We start from the raw sequence: 21432 nt of genomic DNA on the forward strand, positions 1-21432 counted from the left end.
ATTGGGTAATCCATGAGGTCATCTTATAGTGAATGGTATAATATGAGTTTTTTTCATCTCAGCTCTCATTGTAAGGGCTCCTCTTGTGACCTACATGTTGAAAATAGTTCTTAAAGCAGGGCTTATAATTTTTTCTGACAGCACACATCCGTAATATCTTAACCATAACAACTGTCACACAGTTCTTCACAAAGAAATGGAGTATTAATAGCCTATAGAATTATGGAATTAAATTAGTACTCCTCACTCCCCTGCCTTTCACTGTATTATTTACCTTTTCATATGTTTCTTATTGAAATTCACAATTATCTTTCGCTAGCTGACTCCGCTCTGCTCTCAGACGATGTATTCCATGTCCTAATATCCCATTGTGGAAACAGTTTCTCCTAATAACCTTTGGTTATTCTGCTGCCCTCTTAAAATGTGAGTTCATATTATGTTTTTTAATTAATGAAGGCAGGTCAAGTTTTCCAAAAACAGATTTTAAAAGTAACAGACTAACATCCCTTTCCTCTTTGATTGTGGCCTTGGGAATTGTGCAGTTATTTCCTACTCAACAAAACACCCTTCCACAGTCTGGATGTGAATGTTTTGGAGAGTATGGAAGTACAATGACATTCAATCAGGGATACAGAGCATGGCATTAAACAGAAAACAGAAATGAGTGTCTGCAGGTTTAATAATCCTCTGCCTACAGCCACTGTTCATGAGTGGTATAATTCAGCTCCCGGCTTTAAGTTGTCTCTGTTCTAACTGAAAACCAAGAGCACTGAAACTGCACAGTTCTAATGTCATAGAATCATGCACCATAGAAGAGGGCCACTTTGCTCATTGTGTTTGTGCTGGCTCTGTGAAATAGCTGTCCATTTGGTCCCACTCCCCGCTGCTGTTTTCCCACATAGCCCTGTAGATCATCGCTTTGGAAGTGTTCATCCAAATCTGCTTTTACTATCCTTTCAGGCAGCACACTCTAGATCACAAAAACTCACTTGTAAGAGTCATTTACTTCATCTCGCCATCAGTTCTTTGGATAATTTTCTTAAAGTATACACAGTGTTTTACTTCTTTTCCTGATTGAGAAAGAGAAGCCATTTCTATCTGATTGGCCAATAGCTGGTGATGAAAAATCACCTTCTCACTAATTTGCTCCCTTCTTCTAACTTTGGTCTTTACAACATGCAGTAAATGCATTGGGTTAGAGAACCTGAATGTTGTAAGAAATATATAAATATATTTCAATTACTATACATCAAATTGGAAATGATTTTCTGAATTATTGGGAAAAGGCCAATCTAGAAGCGTTGGTAAAGAAAGTGAAACAATTTTTTATTGAAGTTTTCATAGCTTCTGAACATCCTGAAGAGCTTTGCAACCGAATTGTAGTCATTTTGGAGTTTAGGAAAGCACTATGTTGTATGAGGAAACGGATTTGAAAGAGTTAATGTTGGAGACTGAGTTACCCAATCTGATGATCTCATACAATTTTGGGTAGAGAATTGGAAGGATAGCTCTGGATCTTGAAAGTTATCACTGTCTCCCAGTAGTTTTAATAATATTGTCCACATAGGTATTTTTAATTAACCTGTTCAGGGATGTTATGATGCAGGTGGGACATGAACCCCAATCTTCTGGGCCAAAAAGGTAGGGACACTACCACTGTGCCACAAGAGCCCCAAAGAGCTAACATAACTTGTAGCTAATTGCTATCATGTCATAAACTCTATTTGTTGAAATAAGAATAAGCCTCAAAGGTAGTTGCTTCTCTACCACGAGTAAACTAGTTGAGCACTTTGGCCCAGTCACAGAAATAGGAATGTTTACCATATCCTTCTACCCACAAATACCATATGCAGCAGTCAGTCTGAGCACAGTAAGCTCTCACAGTGAGCATACTGCTAATGATCTGAAACTCTATTTTTGCAATCTTGGTTATGGGATAAACATAAGAACATAAGAACTAGGAGCAGGAGTAAGCCATCTGGCCCCTCGAGCCTGCCCCGCCGTTCAATACGATCATGGCTGATCTTTTTGTGGACTGAGCTCCACTTACCCGCCCGCTCACCATATTTCCTTAATTCCCTGACTGTTCAAAAATCTATTATCTTTGCCTTAAAAACATTCACAAGCCAGCCTCAACTGCTTCACTCGGCAGGGGATTCCACAAATTCACAAGCATTTGGGTGAAGAAGTTCGACCTCAACTCAGTCTTAAATCTGCCCTCCCCTATTTTGAGGCTATGCCCCCTAGTTCTAGTTCTACCCACCAGTGGAAACAACCTCCCTACTCCTATCTTATTTATTCCCTTCGTAATTTTAAATTCTAAATTCCGAAGAGTATAATCCCAGCCTACTCAATCCCTCCTCATAAGCCAACCCTCTCAATTCCGGAATCAACCTGGTGAACCTCCTCTGTACCCCCTCCAATGCTAGTACATCCTTTCTCAAGGATGGAGACCATAACTGTACACAGTACTCCAGATGTGGCCTCACCAACACCCTATACAGCTGCGGCATAACCTCCCTATTTTTCAGCTCCATTCCTCTAGCATTAGCTAACACTTCCCTGCTCTTCTTTGTAATTATGACTGGGAGCTTTAATTTCCACCTCAGAGAGCTGATTTGCTCAATGTCTTATCTGACAGATAGCACTTTCAACAGGCCAGTTTTTCCTTCTTACAGCACTGGCAGGGTCAGCCTACCTTTTGAGCACAAGAGTCTCAGCTTAACCTACAATCTTCTGATTCTCTCAAACTTTTGAGAGCACCACAGCTTGGTCATGGCTGAGATTATTATTATTGCTGTAAATCTCTGTGGTACCTTATCAAATGAAAATCCATTAAAATCACTCCCACTGCATATTTTATCTCCTATCACTCTTTATTTCTTCAAAGAATTCTTTAAATTTTGTCAAGCATGAGATCTGTTTATTTTAGTTAACTTCTATTTCTCCAAATGCTCAGTAATTTCTTCCTACATTAGAATCTCTGTTGTTTTACCAACAACTTGAGTTAAGACTCCCTAGGTTTTGATTTCCTGTCTGTCTGCAAATCTTTGCCATCTTCTACCATATTTTATATCATCATATTCTGAGCTTTCACTTCCTCAGCACTCTTAAGATGCAAATTAAAGTGTCACATTTATTTTGTTTAAGTTAGAGTGACCTCCTTACAACACTTCCCTTTGAGTGCAAGGCCCCACTAATAATTCTCTAGTCCCTGCTGTTGGGCCAAAGTCCCAATGACTTACATTTGTAATATTTATTGTTCTGTTTTAATGGAATGTACACAGAACAAATGTTTCCTATTGTGGGGAAGAGCAAAAGTTGAAGCCATCCATATAAAGTAGTCACCAAGGAATCCAAAACGGAATTCAGAAGGATATTCTTTGCCCAGATTGGTGAGAATGTAGTACTCACTAACACTGGTTAAGATGAATATGTTTAAAGTGAAACTAGACAGACAGAAAAGGGAGAGGGGAATTGAGAGTAATGATGATCGAATTGGATATGGAAGGAGACTCAAGTAGAGAATAAATGCAAGCCTGCAATGTTTGGCCTTAAAGGTCTCTTCCATGTTATTTTCTATGTAGCGATTCTGTCAACCTCTCTTATATAGATTTATAGTTTGTTTTATAGTTATCCCACAATCAACACACAAAAAAACAGATAACCTGGCTATTACCTCATTGCTATTTGTGGGAACTTCCTGAATGCAAATCACCTTCTTGCTTCTTACATAATGGGGACTCCCATTTCAAAAATAATTGGCTGTATTTGGGGTGTCTAGAAGTCATAAAAGCTACTGTCTTTATGTTGCTCATTTTTCGTTTTGATTTACATCCTTTCCATTAACTGTTAGTCTATGTGTTGCTTCTATCAATGCTTCCTGCTATTTGTTCTGGGCAATACTATATAGATAAACTGCGGGAAGAAGTCAAGTAACAGTTACTGACCTGTTGGACATGTGGTGTTCTGAATTTTTGCAGCGGTTCCCAGCAGACAAAGCTTATTTTATCGCCAAAGAAATTTCCACTACAGAACGAACCTACCTTAAGGATCTTGAAGTCATCACATCGGTAAGGAGCAACTCTAACTAACTAAGTAACTAAGGCAGTAACTGTGTGTTTTACAGGAAGGTCAAGTGTTGCTGTATTCGTGATAAAGAATGGGGAAGAGGCACCTTAAGTTTTCTGATTTTGCTGAGAGCTGAAAATTCCTTTTGTTTGCTGTTTAAAAATGCTAATCCCTTCAATGACTTGAGAGGGGAGTTTCACTGGTTGATTTATTACATTGCCTGGCTGTCTGAATCATGGTCTGTTTTTCTGTCTCTGGCATGACTGTTTTTCCTCTGTGTGCCTTTGTGTTCGTCTGTAACTTTTTGTGTCTGTTTGTATATGTCTGTGTACACATTTGTAGAAGTATATCTGTGCATATGTGTACATGAATGTCAGTGTATATCTGTGTGCCTGTGTACTTGATTGTTAGTATATATCTGTGTGTTTGTATACAAGTATGTAGTTGTATATTTGTCTGTCTGTGTACACATATATAGGTGTATATCTGTGTGTATGTACATGAATATCAGTGTATAGCTGTGTGTCTGTGTACATGTATGTAGGTATATACTTGTGTATCTGTGTACATATATGTTGGTGTGTGTTTGTGTACATGTATATAGATGTATGTCTGTATGTTTGTTTATAGGTGTATATCTATGTCATGCTACAGGTGACCCCACCATATTGTGTCTGTAAAATCTTCCTGTTTTGACAGCATCACTTTAATAAGTTGTTATGATCTCTCTACCTTGATTAGTTTGTACAGTTTTGAGTTCAGCATGCGATTCCAGTCATTTAGTTAGTCTCCAGCACCACCTTATTTTTAAGTTTTTGTAATTATCTCTCTGCCTCACTTAGTCGGATTATAGGTCATCCCTTCACTGGCTATTCAGCTGTTGACACTTTCTTCACCGTTTAACACTCTTGGTCATCTGCAGAGACTTATCATCTGACACTCCACCCACACCAGTTGTACGATCTTTTGATCTCTCTGCCTATAAACTCTGGGTCCGTGTGATGTGCTCTGTCACTGCACCTGATGGAGGGGCTGCGCTCCTGAAAGCTTGTGTGACTCCAAATAAGCCTGTTGGACTATACCCTGGCGTGGTGTGACTTCTGACTTTGTCCACCCCAGTCTAACACCGACAGCTCCACATCGTGCAGATCATGATGTTCATGCATCTGCTGTCTTGTCCTTCTAAAGGGGGTAGAGGTTGGGGGTTTGGCTGGTCGTGTTAAAGGAGCCTCAGTGAGTTACTGCATTGCCTGTTGTAGAAGGTACACACTGCTGTTACCGAGCATCGGTGGTGAAGGAAGTGAATGTTTAATTTGGTGCCAGTCAAATAGGCTGCTTTGTCCTGGATGGTGTCAAGCTTCTTGAGTGTTGTTGGAGCTGCACCCATCCAGGCAAGTGGGGATTATTCCATCACACTCCTGATTTGTGTTGATAGCAAACAAGCTTTGGAGAGACAGGAGGTGAGTGACACCATTTGCCATCATTCCAAACAGGCAGTTCCACAATAAAATCTCTTATCTTATTCAACCAAAGATATTGTTCATTCTTTGTGGCACAGATGTATTATTTAAACTTGGTAAAATTGGTAGAATTAAGGTGCTGGTTATTGACTTCTGGTTCAAGTTCATCCGCAAAACAAGGAAAAATGAAGAATCTTAGTTAAAAACGGCAGAGTTCCATGATGTTTAAGATTATTATTGTAGGTTTTGTCGAAATAACTTTACTCTCCCCACCCCTCCTCTACTAACCAACTTCAGCCCTGGTGCTCCACCCGCCAAAGATGTCCTCATCCCCCTTAATTCTGACCTAATGTGCATTCTGGATTTTAATCAGTCCATCATAGACCTTCCGCTGACCAGCCCTGTAATTACATCCTGAAATCGCTCTCTGCTTCTGTCTCCTTTTGACCCCTTCACATGATTTGGTCACAAATTTTGTTTCACAACACCTTTGCGAGGTGCTATATAAATGCAGGCTGTTGCATTGCAAATGTTGGTTAAGGAGAAACCTTGAGATAAATGCACATTTCTTTCAAAATCATTTTCTCTGATATCTGTTGTTTCTTGGATAAATATTTAACCAAGTGCAGCATTCCTCCCACTAAAGTTAGACATTGGAACAAATTGATTCAGTTTCAAAATTATTTCAAAACAGGAAATTGAATAAAAGGAAAAGATTAGGTTTGACCCTTATCAATTTTATTACAAATGCTCTGAAAAAACAATTAAATTCCATCCTGTAACCATTAACCTGTCCTAGACTGACAAGACTCTACAATATAATTGCTTGTGTGTCGCATTTTACTGTCTATTTCACAATGATTCCATTATCTGTTTAATTTACTTAATAACATTGGAAATTTGCAACATAACAGCCATGAATAATTGCTCAGATTAATCCCTAGCAATGGCTATTCATGGGATACAAGCAATTTAGTACAAATTCACAGGAGTCACAAGTTAGATCTGGATAAAGACGGCTCTTTTAGCTCACTCAACCTTGTCAGTCCAGAATGTCTATTCCAACACCTCAGTTCGACCAAAGTTCATGCGCACAATCTAGTCTGTATGAAGATAGTGGTATAATGGTATTGTCTCTGGACTAGTCATCTAGGTGCCCAGGCTAATGCCCCAGGGGCATGGGTTCAAGTTCTGCTATGGCAGCTGGTGGAATTTAAGTTCAATTTTCAAAAAAACTCTCTCCGTTAGCAGAGACTACTCCACATCAGTTGTGAAGAATCTTCTTAATTTTAATGAATGACTGTGTGCATATTGGTTGCATGTAACCTTTACTGTTCCTGTAGTCCAGTAACCTCAGAATCAATTATTCCCACCGTGTGTTTTCGTTATCTCTCCTGCAGTGTTTTCAAAGTGCTGTGGCCAAAGATGATGTAATGCCAGAACCGTTGAAAACTTTGCTGTTCTCGAATTTTAATCCACTGTACAAGTTCCATACTGGCTTTCTGAAGGAGATTGAGCAAAGACTTGCACTTTGGTAAGGCCTTTGTTGCATTTGGGAAAACATCTCCCGGATTCCCTTTTCACCTCCAATGATTATATCCCCAGACATTAAATTGTTCCATCAAAAAAGCCAATACAAGTTGCCAGCTGAGTATTTTTTGCTGTTACTTGCCACCAAAGAGCCCGAGTGCTGTGAAACCAGGTGTGAGACTATTGCTGTGAGACCCTTCCATTTCAAATGCCTATGGTTTGCAGTTCATGTTTTAAGAATAGCCTAGTGTTGCTCAGGATTCCCACTCTGACAAAACAGAACCTATTACATTTGCCTCTGTGTTCTCCGAGCCTTCTCTGGACTGGTTGAACCTTTCCTTGACTCATCCATTGACTTTCCAAACAGTCAGCAGCAGACATTGTCATCATCAGTGACAATTTCCAAGGTAAACCAAAGAAAACCAAACTGCGGATGGTAGAAATCAGAATCAGAATTGCTAGAAAAACTCAGCAGATCTGACAGCGTCTGTATAGAGAAAGCGGAGTTAATGTTCAGGTCCAGTGACCCTTCAAAGCATTTCTGAAGAAAGGTCACTAGGCCCGAAACATTAAATACAGCTTTCTCTCCACAGAAGTTGCCAGACCTGCTGAGTTTTACCAGCAATTTCTGATTTTGTTTCACTGTTTCCCAGTTGCATATATCAATGGCCACCATTCTTGTATCTCATTTGCAGGGGTCCTTGTAAATGGAGGTTTGGATCCTCCCACTTTAAGTCTATACCGTGGCTGCAAAGTAAGTGCAGAAGTGTCGGATCCCAATTTCTTTCTGAATATCAAAAGACAGAAACAAAAATACCGGAACCTATTTGCCTGGTTACTTCGACATTTTCAAACCATCTGTCAGTACCTTGAGATTGACTTGCCCAGTGAATAATGCACAGGGAGAGGGAGTTTTTACTGTGAATGTGAGAACAAAAATCACAGATGATTTGTTGTAATCTGGATACAGCCTGAAAGGGCAGTGTAAATAGATTCAGTAGTAACTTTAAAAGAGGAACCAAGTTAAAGTAAAATTCCAGGGTTGTGGTATAGAGACATTGGAGTGGGGCTAATTGGATAGCCCTTTCAAAGCAATGTTTAGGCACAATGCCACCTTTTGTGCTGTAAGATACGATTGATTCAGTTCTAAGTTTGGGCAAAATTGGATGCACTGGTAAAGCTCCTGTTTGTTGTCAATGGATGGGCATCAAGAGGGATTATGCTTTAAAATGTGTTTTTTTTACAAAACAGTGCGACTGGCACTTTCCAGCTAAATTCCTCTTTAAAGCCAAAGCACATGTGACTAGGACATTTTCTGAAAGGTTTTGTTTTCACCCATGAGAGAAACGAAGGGAGAAGGCGTTCCGGTGGGAGGAAATTTCCTGCAGTTTTGTTTGTCATCGGCTTCTAAGGATTTTACTCCAAGCAATTCCCACTGCTTGGGAATGACAGTGGCTCCCACACAGACAGTGGGATCAATTCTCTCCGCTTGGGAATGACAATGGCTGCTTTGCCCACATGGACAGTGGGATGAGAGCGGGCAGAGTGATTTCATCAGCAGTGATCCAGCTGGAGACACCCTTGAGGGCCTGGAATGTAACTATTTTCTTGTTCTGCAGGCAGTCGGGCAGTATTCGATTAAAAAGATGTTACATTCCTTTGACTTTGTAGACACAGCACAGCAGCAAGTGTACAAATCAGAAGACCACTTAACCTCCCGGTTACCATTATTTGTATATAATCTTACCTTCAAATAAATAAGCCATGTTATTATCTTACCAATGGCAGTTGTATGGCGCATTCCTGATAAAGAGAACACAATCTTTCAATCAGGCTCTCTTCAACCGTACAGCTGCAAATAAGATTAAGATTGAAAAGAGTCGAGGTAGCTCAACTGTCTGCAACTTTGAGAAGGTGAAGAATATAGATTGAAGTCTGCAGAGTTGAACAGATGAACAGTCCTGGAACATTAGGTTGAGAGATGGTCACAAGAATGAAGGAAGAACAAACGGGACATTTAATGCACAAAAGGTGCGAGAAATTTTAAAAATAAGAGGAGCAATAACTGAAAATATTAAACCAAAAGAGTGATTATAGGCTGGTTAACGTTTGGGTAACCAATCTATTGTTTTATATAGAACTCTAGAATTTTAATTACAATTTTATTATTACAATTTTAAGAACAATATTTTGAGCATTGTATAAGTTAAAACTAATATTCATAAAAAGAATTGGGAATTGTTCTAATTCTTCTTGTGGTGAATAATGTTGATCTTTAAAGTTATAGGAAATGTTGTTTTATATACATTTCTTCATGTTTTTTTTGTTTCTCTGTACAATCACAGGGAAGGAAGATCAAATGCTCATATTAAAGGCGATTACCAAAGGATTGGAGATGTGATGCTAAAAAATCTGCGGAGTATGAAGGTGAGTGTCTACGCTCACAACATTCAAAATTGTGTGTATAAACTATATAAAAACTTAAAAAAACAATATCAACACTTGCAGTGTGATTCCCTGATTGGGCATCACTTGATGAACAATCCTAATAGCTACAAAACAACTAATTTAAGAGTTGATAATGTATGCATATTAGAGTGACATACATTTAGAAGCAGGACCCCATCGCTATAAAGAAGAGGAATATGTTCCAGCCTTACATTTGTTTTTATTTATCTGGGATCTGTAGTACCTCATTGGCCAAGGCATTGTTATTAGTGAAACAGAGTAAACTTTACAATTAGCACCTTTTTCTCCTGAAGAAGAACTGTTGTGATCATTTCAAATTTGACATTGCAGTTGGCCTTTTGTGTGAAAGATGAAAAGCTTTGGCAACATGTTTCTCCTTTCTCAGGTTTCTGTACTACTTAAGTAAAATGTCATTAAACTGGGTTTGATTATACATTGATGATGGTGTTGCAGTCTTACCTCTGTGTCAAAGGATTGGATGTTCACATCTCACTCCAGAAACTGATCACAGCAATCGATGCTGACACTCCCAGTGGAGTACTGAGAGAGTGTTCCCTTGTTGGAGATGCTATTGTTCAGGTGAGAAGTCAAAATGAAGCCCTGTCTAACCACATAGATTGATGTGAAAGCTCCCATGTTACTATTGGAAGAAAAGCAGGCGATTTCTCCTCATTGTTCTGGCCAACATTCATCTCCCAAAGGACGTTGCTAAAAATAGATTATCATTAATTACCTGGCTGTTTGTGAGACCCTACTGTACACACAGTGTCTCTTGCACTTCTTACCACATCAGTGACGAGGTTCTTCATTGCGAAGCATGTCAGATGTCTTGAAGTCATGAAATACATAGTAGAAATGCACTTTTTGTTTAGTCTCATCACAGACAAGCTATTAGGTTTCCCAAAACCTGGGTAACCCAGAAAGTCTGTAATTAAACGGGAAATGCAGATCAAAGTCTGAAGCTTTCAGCCTCCTTAACATAATTGAAGTGACAAATATCTCCTGCGATGGAATTCCCAGTGGAGGGAAGTCCAGAATTCTGCTTCCCAGCACATATGGAATATTTACCCATTGACAACCTCACCTTCACCAGTGCCCAATCCTACCCATTCTGGGTAGTTGATGGAATATTGGTAATGTCAGTCTACAATTCATCCCAGACTCCCGGCTAATATTCTGTGGATTGAGGTTAAAATCCCACTTTGGCCTTTGATGAAATTTGAATTTGATACAAATCTGGAAATGAAAAGCTAGCCTAAAGAAGACTGTCAGCAATTGTTATAAGAGTCATAAATGTCCTTTAGGGAAGGAAATCTGCCATCCTTACCTGGTCTGGCCTACCTGTGACTCCAGGACCACACAAACGCAGTTGACTCTAAACAGCCCTTTGAGCAATTAGGGATGGGCGATAAATGCTGGCCTAGCCAGCAATGCCTACACGCTATGAATGAATAATAAAAATAAATTCAAAGGCCCCCTGAATTGTGAGACTGCAAATATGGCAAGGGAGATGTTTCTAACATGCTCCAATAGACAGGAAACCCAAGTAATGCTCAGAGGACGAGCCATCCGTGCTGACAGGCTGTTTATTGTAGTGTTCCATAACGGGCTCTGTTCATTTCTTATTGTTGCAGCAATTTTCAGTGCATCTACAGAAGCACGGTGAGATTCTGATGGAGCTGGAGAAAGCTATCCGTAACTCCAGGAGGCTGGAAGCTGTGTGCTGGGACTTTGAGCAACAGAAAGTCTGCTACCTTCCCCTCAACATATTTTTCCTGAGGCCCCTCCACCGGCTGATGCATTACAAGCAGATCCTGGAGAGGCTGTGCAAACACTACCCGCCCACTCACGTAGACTTCCGAGATTCGCGAGGTAGGGACGTGAATCTGAGCACAGAACCGTTTGCAGTATGTGTTCGATGATTCTTAGGCTGTGGCAGATTGCTAAATCAATCCAGAGGGTCCCACACACAGACACACAGACACGCATGTGTATATACACACATTCATACAGACACAGACACGCACGTGTGCACACACTCTCATTCACTCTCTCTCATACACACACAGACACAGACACGCATAGCGCAAACACACATACACGCACACATACACGCACACACATGCACGCACGCGCGCACACACGCACGCACGCGCACACACACAAACCTACACGTACACATGCACACGCACACATATACAGGCACACATGCACACGCGCACACACATGCACATGCGTGCGCACACACATACATGCAAACATGCACACGCGCGCGCACACACACACACACACTCACACACACATCCCTCGATTCCTGGAGCCCTGCAAGAGCATTAAATGCCCATCCAATTCTATTTTGAAGTCATTTATTGTCTTTGATTTCATTAGGATTGAATTCTAGTTCATTAACATTCCTTACATCTTCCTCCCATCCCCCCGAATAATATTGAACAGTACAGTACAGGAACAGGCCCTTCAGCCCACCATTTCTGCACCAACCGTGATGCTATTCTAAAATAATCCCATCTGCCTGTACACGGTCCATATCCCTCTATTCACTGCCTTTCATGTGTCTGTCTAAATGCCTCTTAAATGTTGCTATGGTATCTGTTTCTACCATCTCACCAGGCAGCGCATCCCAGGCACGTAATACCCACTGTGTAAAAAAAAAAAAAAATTGCTCCTCAGACTCCAATGCTCTGGTGAAAACAATCCAAGTTTGCCCAACCACTCCTTATAGCTAATACACTAATCCAGGTAACATCCTGGTAATCCTGTTTTGCACCATCTCCAGAGCTTCCACATCCTTCCCACAACGTGGTGACCAGCTGCACACAATGCTCTAAATGTGGCCTAACTGGCATTTTATTACAGTTGCAACAGCCTTGCCGATCTTTTTACTCAGTGCCCTGACTAATGAAGGCAAGTATGCGGTATGCCTTCTTTACTATCTTATCCACTTGTGTTGCCACTTTCAGGGAGCTATGGACTTGCTCTCCAAGATCCCTCTGTATATCAATGCTGCTATGGGTCTGCCATTTACTGTATACTTTCCTCTTGCATTTAACTTCCCAAAATGCATCACCTCACACTTGTATGGATTACACTCCATCTGCTGTTTCTCCACCCAACTTTCCAACTGATCTATATCCTGCTGTATCCTTTGACAACCTTCCTCACTATCCACAACTCCACCAATTTTCATGAAGTCTGCAAATTTATGAATCAGACCACCTGCATTTTCATCCAAGTCATTTATATACATACAGTCAATGGAGGTCCCAGCACTGCTCCTTGTGACAAACCACTCGCTGCAGACTATTAGTCAGAACAACATCCTCCACAACTACCCTCTGTCCTCTATGACCAAGCAGTTTTGTATCTAACTTACCGACTCGCCATGGATGCCATGTGACTTAATCTTCTGGACCAGCCTACTATGAGGGACCTTGTCAAATGCTTTAGTAAACTCATGCCCTCATCAATCTTCTACGTCACTTTCTCAAAAATTTCAGTCAAATTTGTGAGACAAGACTTCCCCCACACAAAATCACGCTGGCCATCCCTAATAAGTCCATTCTTCTCCAAGTGCAAGTAAATCTTGTCCCTAAGCATCTTCTCCAATAATCTCCCTACCACTGTTGCAAACCTCACTGGTCTATAATTTCCTGGATTGTCCCTGTTGCGCTTCTTAAGCAAAGGAACAGCATTGGCTATTCTCCAGTCATCTGGGACCTCACCTGTGGCTAAAGAAGATACACGGATCTCTGTCAAGGCCACAATAATCTCCTCCATTGCCTCCCTTAGTATCCTGGGATCGTTCCCATCAGACCCTAGGAACCTTAAGGTTTTTCAAAACACCTAACACCACCTACTTTTTTAATGCTGACATGGCCTAGAATATCAACATACCCCTCCCTAATCCTACAATCATCCATGTCCTTCTTGCTGAATACTGATGTGAAATACTCCTTAAGGACCTCACCCATTTCTTCGGGCTCCAAACATAAATTTCCTCCTTTGTCCTTGAGTGGACCTACACATTCTCTAGTTACCCTCTTGCTCCTAATATACATATAAAATGCTGTGGGATTCTCCTTAATCCTACTTTCCAAGGATCTTTCATAGCCCATTTTAGCCCTCCTAATTCCTTGTTTAAGTTCTTTCCTGTTTCCTTTAAATTGCTCAAGGGCCTTGTTTGATTTCTCTGACAAAAACCTTCAATTTGTCTCCCTTAGTCAGTGTCCTCATGGAAACAGCTTTTCCTTGTCGATCTGATAGAAACTTGTGCATTGCTGTCAAATGTTCCTCCAACTTCTTAAGCTCCAAGGAGAATTGCCCCATCCACCTTGTAGCTTGTGTCCTTCATCGTTAGTAAATCTCTGTGTTTTCTCAAGGACCCTTACATCCTGGCTAAGATATGGTGACCAGAACTGGATACAGTTCTCGAGTAGCAACCTAACCATGGTCTCTATAAAGGTTCATTATAGTTCCTCTGCTTTTATATTCCATAGCTCTATATAGGAAGCCCAAGATGGTGTGTCTTCATAGCACAACGCACAGAGTTTGTAGTAATGTGGTTGGATTGTGTTAATGTCCCCTTTCTCCACTGAGACTTAACGTAATACAATGAAAGGTCTAAATGGTCTTGAACTGGTGATTGGAACTCATAACTCCAAGTGAGTGGCTGTGTGAACATTATGCTAAATAAACATCATATATGAAATAACTTGTACCAGTGGCAGAAAACAGGTGTTTATTTATCCAGTGTGAGGCCTCAGTGACTCAAAAACAGCAGTTCCAAGTGTGTATTCTGTTGTTTGATAGTTTTTGTGTAAACCTTGCACAGTCCTGTATTCTATTATTTGTAGCCTATACTCTTACTTTTGTATATAAAAGTGTAGAAGTTATGAAGAGGACATAAGGAGTCTGTGAAGGGATATAGTTAAATGAAGTTAGTAGGGAGAAGTTTGGCAAGTGAAGTATAATGTGGGAAAGTGTGAACTTGTCCACTTTGGCAGGAAGAGTAGAAAAGCAATATATTATATGAATGGAGAAAGCTTACAGAACTCTGAGGTACTGGGTGTTCTAGAATCATGAAATGTTGATATGAAGGTTCAGCAAGTGATCAGGAAGGCAAATGGTATGTTGCATTTTTTCATTCACTCATGGGATGTGAGCAATACTGATTGTCCCAGCATTTATTGCCCATCCCTAGTTGTCCTTGAAAAGGTGATGGAGAGCTGTATTCTTGAACTGCTGCAGTCCATTTGTTGTAGGGTGAAGGGGATGTAACAGTAAAATATTTTGCTATCTTTGTAAGGGCATTGGTGAGACTACATCTGAAGTACTGTATAGAGTTTGGTCTCCTTATTTAAGAAAGAATATAACTGCATTTGAAGCAACTCAGAGAAGTTTCACTCAACCGATTCCTGGATTTTGGATGGCATGGAGAGATGTGTTGTTTGTGGAAAGGTTAGACAAGTTGTATCCATTGAAGTTTAGAAGAATGGGAGATGATCTTGTTGAAACGAGATGATTTTGAGGGGATTTCACAAAGTAGATGCTGAATAATGTTTCCCCTTGCGGTAGGAGTGAGAACTGGAGAAAGCAGTTTAAAAATATGGAGTCTCCCAGTTGTGAGGGAGATGAGAATTGTTTTTCTTGCACAGTCTTAAGTCTGTGGAATTCTGCTCCCCAGAGAATGCTGGAGGCCTTGAATATTTTTAAGGTAGATTCTTGTCTAACAAGCGTCTAACAAGAATGGAGTTGAGGTCATAAGCAGATCAATCATGAGCTTATTGAATGACCTCCTCCACCTAATTCATACGTTAACCCAATTCTCATTTTAATTATGGTTGCAGGGAGGCAGGACGTGCTTTCAAGATGAACATGCACTTTGAAAGGTTTGTCTTGATACAACCAGTGATGGGATTAGTCTGGTGCTGTACTACAGAGAAGGAAGGATTAATGCAGAGAAATAAGTTATCCTTGGTTAAATTGGGAATCTGGCTTCCTGTCAGCAATCATGCTGATGACTTGAATTATTTAGAAGCAAATGCTGATTATCCTGAGGTGGGAGATTAATTTTACAAGAACAGAATAATTATAGTGAGTGCGGCATCATTATTCAGAATAAGTATAGGGAAGTGACTTTAATCTAATCACATCATGTGGTAGAGCTGAGGATATGATGCAGAGGTAGAATTTAATGATGTCTCCAGTTCATTGTAATACACGGGCAGCTCTGTGGAAAGCAGCAGAATTTTGAGGCCTGAAGAATTATAAGTCACCGATTAATTTGCCTAGAAGTGTCTAAATAGCAGTGAATGTGATATCATTCCCAAGCTTCACAGCACATTCTCAACAAAATGGTTCAAATAAATCCGAGAGTCTGTTTAAGAATCATGGGTTAGAATCTCCCAATTGTAGTTGAAACTTGCTGGAAAAAGCAGGGGAATGATTCCACATAAACTATTCATTAAAACGAATCTGCATATTACAAATGTAAAACCTTCCAATGACCAGTGCATTTGGGAAGCAGAATAAACTGTAACTCTTTCCATTAGGGAGTATTCCTTGATGCATTTGAGAGAAGGAACCTTGAACGGTTTTATTACTACTGCTTGAAATGTGTTGTATTGCCAAAACGAAAATGGTTTTCAGTGAGACAATTGATTTAAAATCACTGAAAATAACTTTTACAACTATACTGAGCCATTTAGTAGTCTCATTGGTGCACATAGGATGATTTTTGATACAACTGAATCATTGCTAGGCCACTTAGTTTAACTGCCTTGGTTTAATTTCATGGCCTTGCCCCTCCCTATCTCTGTAATCTCTGTTGGCCCTAATATCTCTCTGATATCTCTGCACTTCTCTGATCGCGGCCTTTTTATGAATCCCCAGCCAAGATTCTAAGCTGTTACTTCCTTTCTAAACCTCACCACCAGTGTACCCCTCTCTCTTACTTTAAGTCAACAATCCTTAAAATTAAAGGCTGTATTTGTATTTTTATGTAAGAGACAGGAAGCTTAACAATATAAAATCAATCATTACCTCTCGACAATGAATAAATGTTAGGGTTATTCTAAAGTAGTGTTCCTGCTGGATATGAGGAACAGCCCATGTGAACTGCCACAAGGTGGCAGCAACACACACAAACCACAAAAACAGCATGTCAATGGTCAAAGGATACAACATAGACTTTGATAGACGTATGATTGTTTTTGAAAAAAATATTAAATTGTCTCTACTGTATCATGTTAGAAGGTTTGATGCTGTAAAGACCAAAAAGCCTGCCTTTTAAACCCTTAGAGTTCTGAAAATGTTTTTTTTTTGTGTGTCAAAAATGTTAGCAGTGGCCAATCTTTTTGATTTGATTCAATTGATTATTGCCAATGTACCTAGGTGTAGTGAAGAGTTGTGCAGTACAGACCCTACAAATTGCATTCAGGTAATAGAACAGTTTGAGGAACACAATGTTATGGCTGCAGAGAAGGTGCACAAAGGGCGAGATCAACATTAAATTTAAAATTTGAGAGGTCCATTCAGAAGTCTAATAACAGCAGAGAAGATGCTATGCTTGGACCTGTGGGTGGGTGTGTTTAAGTTTGTGTACCTTCTGCCCAATGGAAGAGTTTAGAAGAGATTATAACTGGAGTGGGAGGGGTCTTTGATGATGTTGGCTGCCTTTCCAAGGCAGCGAGAAGTGTAGATGGAGCCAGAGGATGGCAGGTGGGCTTGCATGATGGACTGGGCTGTGTTCACAACTCTTTGTAGCTTCTTATGGTCCTGGGCAAAGCAGTTGCCATACCAAGCTGTGATGCATCCAGAATACTTTCTATAGTGCATCTATAAAAATCTGGTCATGGTTGTTGTAAAAAAGCCAATTGTCCACTATCTTGAAGAGGATAATCGCTGGTTAGTACAGAACCTGAGCCTTGTTGAGAAAAGAGAGATGCTGTCAAAACTTGTTGGCATTCATCAGGACATTGCAAGAATGCCATATTTGGAAGGGAGCAGCAATTTTAAGAATTATACTAAGAACTAAATTTCAGGTGTCAATTGGGCTTGCACTGTGCCTCGCTTGTATTTACTAGTATCTGCATATCTTCATGCACAGGAACTTGACCTCTGCAGGAAAAAAAGAGATAATGCATCTTTGTAGAACTGAACTGAAGCATGGAGAAACAATAGTTCCCTGGTGTATTCTCCATAGGAACACATCAATCAATCAGAGTTGACTTGCCAACCAACCTGCAGCTTTTTCTCTTGCAGTATATATTGGTGCTTCCTTTGCAATTTGGGATTCTTGTCTCCATCCTGAGGAGTGGAAGACAAAAAGCTTCAACAGGACGTCTTTTCTTTCAGCAATAGTCAAGTAAATCTCTCTTGTGTCCAGGCAAAAAATTATTCCTCAACTAATATTACAAAAATAGATCATCAGGTCACTATCACGTTGCTATTTATGGGAACTTTCTGTATGCAAATTAACTGCTGCATTTTATACTTTACAATGGTGACTACAGTGCAGAAGTACTTCATGGGCTGTCAAGCAGGTTTGGATTGATGCTGAGGTTGTTGTAAGGTGCTACAGAAATGCAAGTCTTTTCTTTTTCTTCCCCTTCTAGCTGCATTAGCAGAAGTAGCAGAACTGGTAGCTCAACTCCATGGCACCATGATCAAAATGGAGAACTTTCAGAAGCTTGTTGAACTGAAGAGGGATTTGATTGGGATTGATAACCTGGTTATTCCTGGCAGGGTACGTTCTTATTTATTAAACTGCCTTTTTTCAAAAAAAGTGTGTCATTTAAAGTATCATTGCAATAGGTGTCAAGTTTCTCTCTCCATCAAGTGAAGCTATTGATCCATCCTGAGCTACCACCCTCCTGGCACTCTCCGAGACTTTGCCTACAATTTTGTCCATGAGGTGTAAGTTTAATCACAGAGCATCAGTGGAAGAGAGCAAAGCCTTAGGCTACCATGAGAAAATAAAATTCAAATCTGATAGGAATTAAATTTCAGAATGCACTTGGTGCTGAGTTAAATTACGCAGACATGATGCATATACCAGTTTTCTAGACAAAATTGCGATTCTAAAGGATTTGATAGAGAGAAACTACTTCCTCTGCTGAAGGGAATCCAAAACGGGGGGAATAACATTGAGATTAGAGCCTGGCCATTCAGTGTAACATCAAAGAGCACTTCCTCACAACCAGGGGGAATGGAAATCTGGAATTTTCTCCCGTAAAAAGATGTTGATGCTGTGAACTAATCGAAAGTGTCATAGTTGAAATTGATACATTCTATTGGGTCAGGGGATTGAGGGATATGGAACCAAGTTGGGTCGATAGAATTAAGGATTGAATTGAATGATGGAACAGATTCAAAGGGCCTGAGCGGCCTCCTATTCCTCAGAGGAAAAATTGGGAGCAAAGAAAGGAAGTTTTGGATCTTTGGCTTTGAGACAGATACGCTTTTGTTACCTTTCTCGATCCGAGACTAAGCTGATATAAGGGGTTAAAAAAAAACTCTTTGTTTATTTCATGGAATGGGGGCATTGCTGGTAAAGCCAGTATTTGTTACAAATCCGAAACAGCTTTTGAACTGAGTGACTTGCCACACCATTGCAGAGAACAGCAGAGAGTCAACCACTTGGCTGTGTGTCTGGAGCAATGTGTAGGCTGGACCTGGTATGGACAGCAGATTTTGTTCCCCTGAAGGACATTACGGAAACAGGTGCACTTTTAAGTAAAAACCGAAAGAACTGCAGATGCTGGAAATCAGAAACAAAAGCAGAAATTGCTGGAAAAGCTCAGCAGGTCTGGCAGCATCATTGGAGAGAAATCAGAGTTAACGTTTTGGGTCTAGTGACCCTTCATCAGAAATGAAATGAAACGTTAACTCTGGTTTCTCTCCAATGATGCTGCCAGACCTGCTGAGGTTTTCTAGATGAACTTTTACATCAGTTCACTGAGACAATATTCCACCTGCTGCTGTGATGGGATGTCCCCAGTGCATTAATCTGGGCCTCTGATATTAACACTATCTCTTGTTTAAGGAGATTTTTGGATCATGAGAAAATAATGTATTTATTATGTTGGTGTTATTTATTCCTGAATATATTAGTATTGATTATTACCTTGTCTGAAGTAATTAGTCTTAGGTCACTTGACCTGAATTTTTTGTACCTAAGATGATGCAGTGTGTGGAGGTATTGGCCACTTTTCATGTACTCTTGTAATTCTGTCGTTGAGTACACATGACAATGAAAAAAAATCTAAATCTAATGTTGTACCACACGTTCAACACTGAGTTCCAAATCACAGATACGAGTGCAGCCAATTTTCAGGTTACATTTTCTCAATACTAGTCACCCTCTGCTAATCCAAAATACTTAAAATTAAAACAGCAAATGTTGGAAACACTCAAACATCCACAGAAAGAGAAACAGAGCTAATGCTCCAACATTGGAAAAAAGTTAGAGATGCAACAGGGTTTTGAACAAGTTGGGAAAAAGAACAAAAAGAGAAGGGCTGTGTTAGAGTGGAAAACGGGAGAGATTAAATGGTGAAAGTATTCACTAAAGGGGGTGGCCATGGGACAAGTAAAGAACAACAAGATGTGCCTAGAAAGGGTGTAAATGGCAGGACAAGGAACAGCTGTCACCTGCGAGTAAAACTAAAAAAAAACGAGGTTAAAATCAAAACTAGCAAAGATCCGGGAAACAAAACAGGCTTCAGAGGTTTACTGTCTGAGATTATCACACACATGTTGATTTGGGAAAGCTGTAAATTGTGAGGCAAGATGGTGTTCCTAGAGTTTACATTGAATTTGTTTGGAACATTGCGGGAGATCAGAGGACAGAGATGCCAATGTGAGAGCAAAGGTGAGAGTTAAAATGGCAGACTTGCAAACTGAATGGAGATGTTCTGCAAAGCGATCACTCAATCTGTGCTAGATCTGTTCACTGTAGACGTGAGCACATTGTAAACTGTGAAGGCAGTGTAGAAAATTGCTTGGTTCGTGAAGAGAGGAGAGGTAAAAGGGAAAATGTTCCATCTTCTGATCCTGTATAAAATACCAACTTGGGAAGAAGAATGGGTGTTGGAATGTTGCAGAAAGAACAGTCCCTTCAGGTACTGAAAGGTGAGGGGGGAAGGAAGATGGGTTTGGTTGAGTGTTGTGACAAGGGACTGAGGGCGGGGGTGTCGCTAGGGATTTGGGGAGCCAGGTTTAAGAGGCCAGGGCAGAGGGTTAAAGGAGGCAAGGTGACCTCGGAGAGCTGTGAGCCCAGGGGGATCCCCAACGGCGGGTACTCCCATAGCCATTGCTGATTTCATTGGGCCTCCTCCTGTCATCAGCAAAGTGACAATGGCAGGCGGATGAACTCTTAAGCGGGCCAGGGTGATCAAGCTGTATGACACTTCTACTGCCTTCTAGAAATTTCTGACAGATTAGGGCTAGGAAGCTATCTGCCAGAAATCCTTCCGCAGGATTTTGTATTCCCACACCATCAGTGGAGCATATAATCCAGACCCTGGTGTGTGGCTAGGTATCAGACTCGGTCTGATTTCTCTCAGGGATACAGGACGTGAATATTGCTGCAATGAGACACAGATTTCTGAAGATGCAGCTGCATGCCTTGTTTTCCAGCAATATTCAGTCTCACGTAGGGCACTACAGAAATGGAAATTAATGTTTTGTAAAATAACCCATGATAAAACCTAGGCACAGCAGAATGAAGAAGCAAATGCCTTTCATTCAGTCATAGCATACACTGTCATAGGTGAAGAATTTTCATTCAGATTTTCAGTCGTTTCACTGAGGCTTTCCCGATCAGTTTCAATAAATTGAAGCAGCACTCTGTGTGAATCCTGAGTCAGCGGCGACTGAATGT

The 21432-nt window shown here is 40.4% G+C and overlaps 1 protein-coding gene across 1 annotated transcript in view; it reads left to right on the plus strand.

The window, feature by feature from the left end:
• Positions 1-21432, plus strand: part of LOC109914997 (FERM, RhoGEF (ARHGEF) and pleckstrin domain protein 1 (chondrocyte-derived)) — an 89324-nt gene that overhangs the window by 48791 nt on the left and 19101 nt on the right. The window contains exons 11-15 of the mRNA XM_048598408.1: positions 3984-4073; positions 6932-7065; positions 9407-9488; positions 11165-11402; positions 18164-18294. Of these exons, the coding sequence (XP_048454365.1) occupies positions 3984-4073; positions 6932-7065; positions 9407-9488; positions 11165-11402; positions 18164-18294 (675 nt within the window). The remainder of the gene's footprint in view (positions 1-3983; positions 4074-6931; positions 7066-9406; positions 9489-11164; positions 11403-18163; positions 18295-21432) is intronic.

This window comes from Rhincodon typus, chromosome 6 (genome assembly GCF_021869965.1).
Source record: "Rhincodon typus isolate 14 chromosome 6, sRhiTyp1.1, whole genome shotgun sequence".
NCBI lineage: Eukaryota > Metazoa > Chordata > Chondrichthyes > Orectolobiformes > Rhincodontidae > Rhincodon > Rhincodon typus.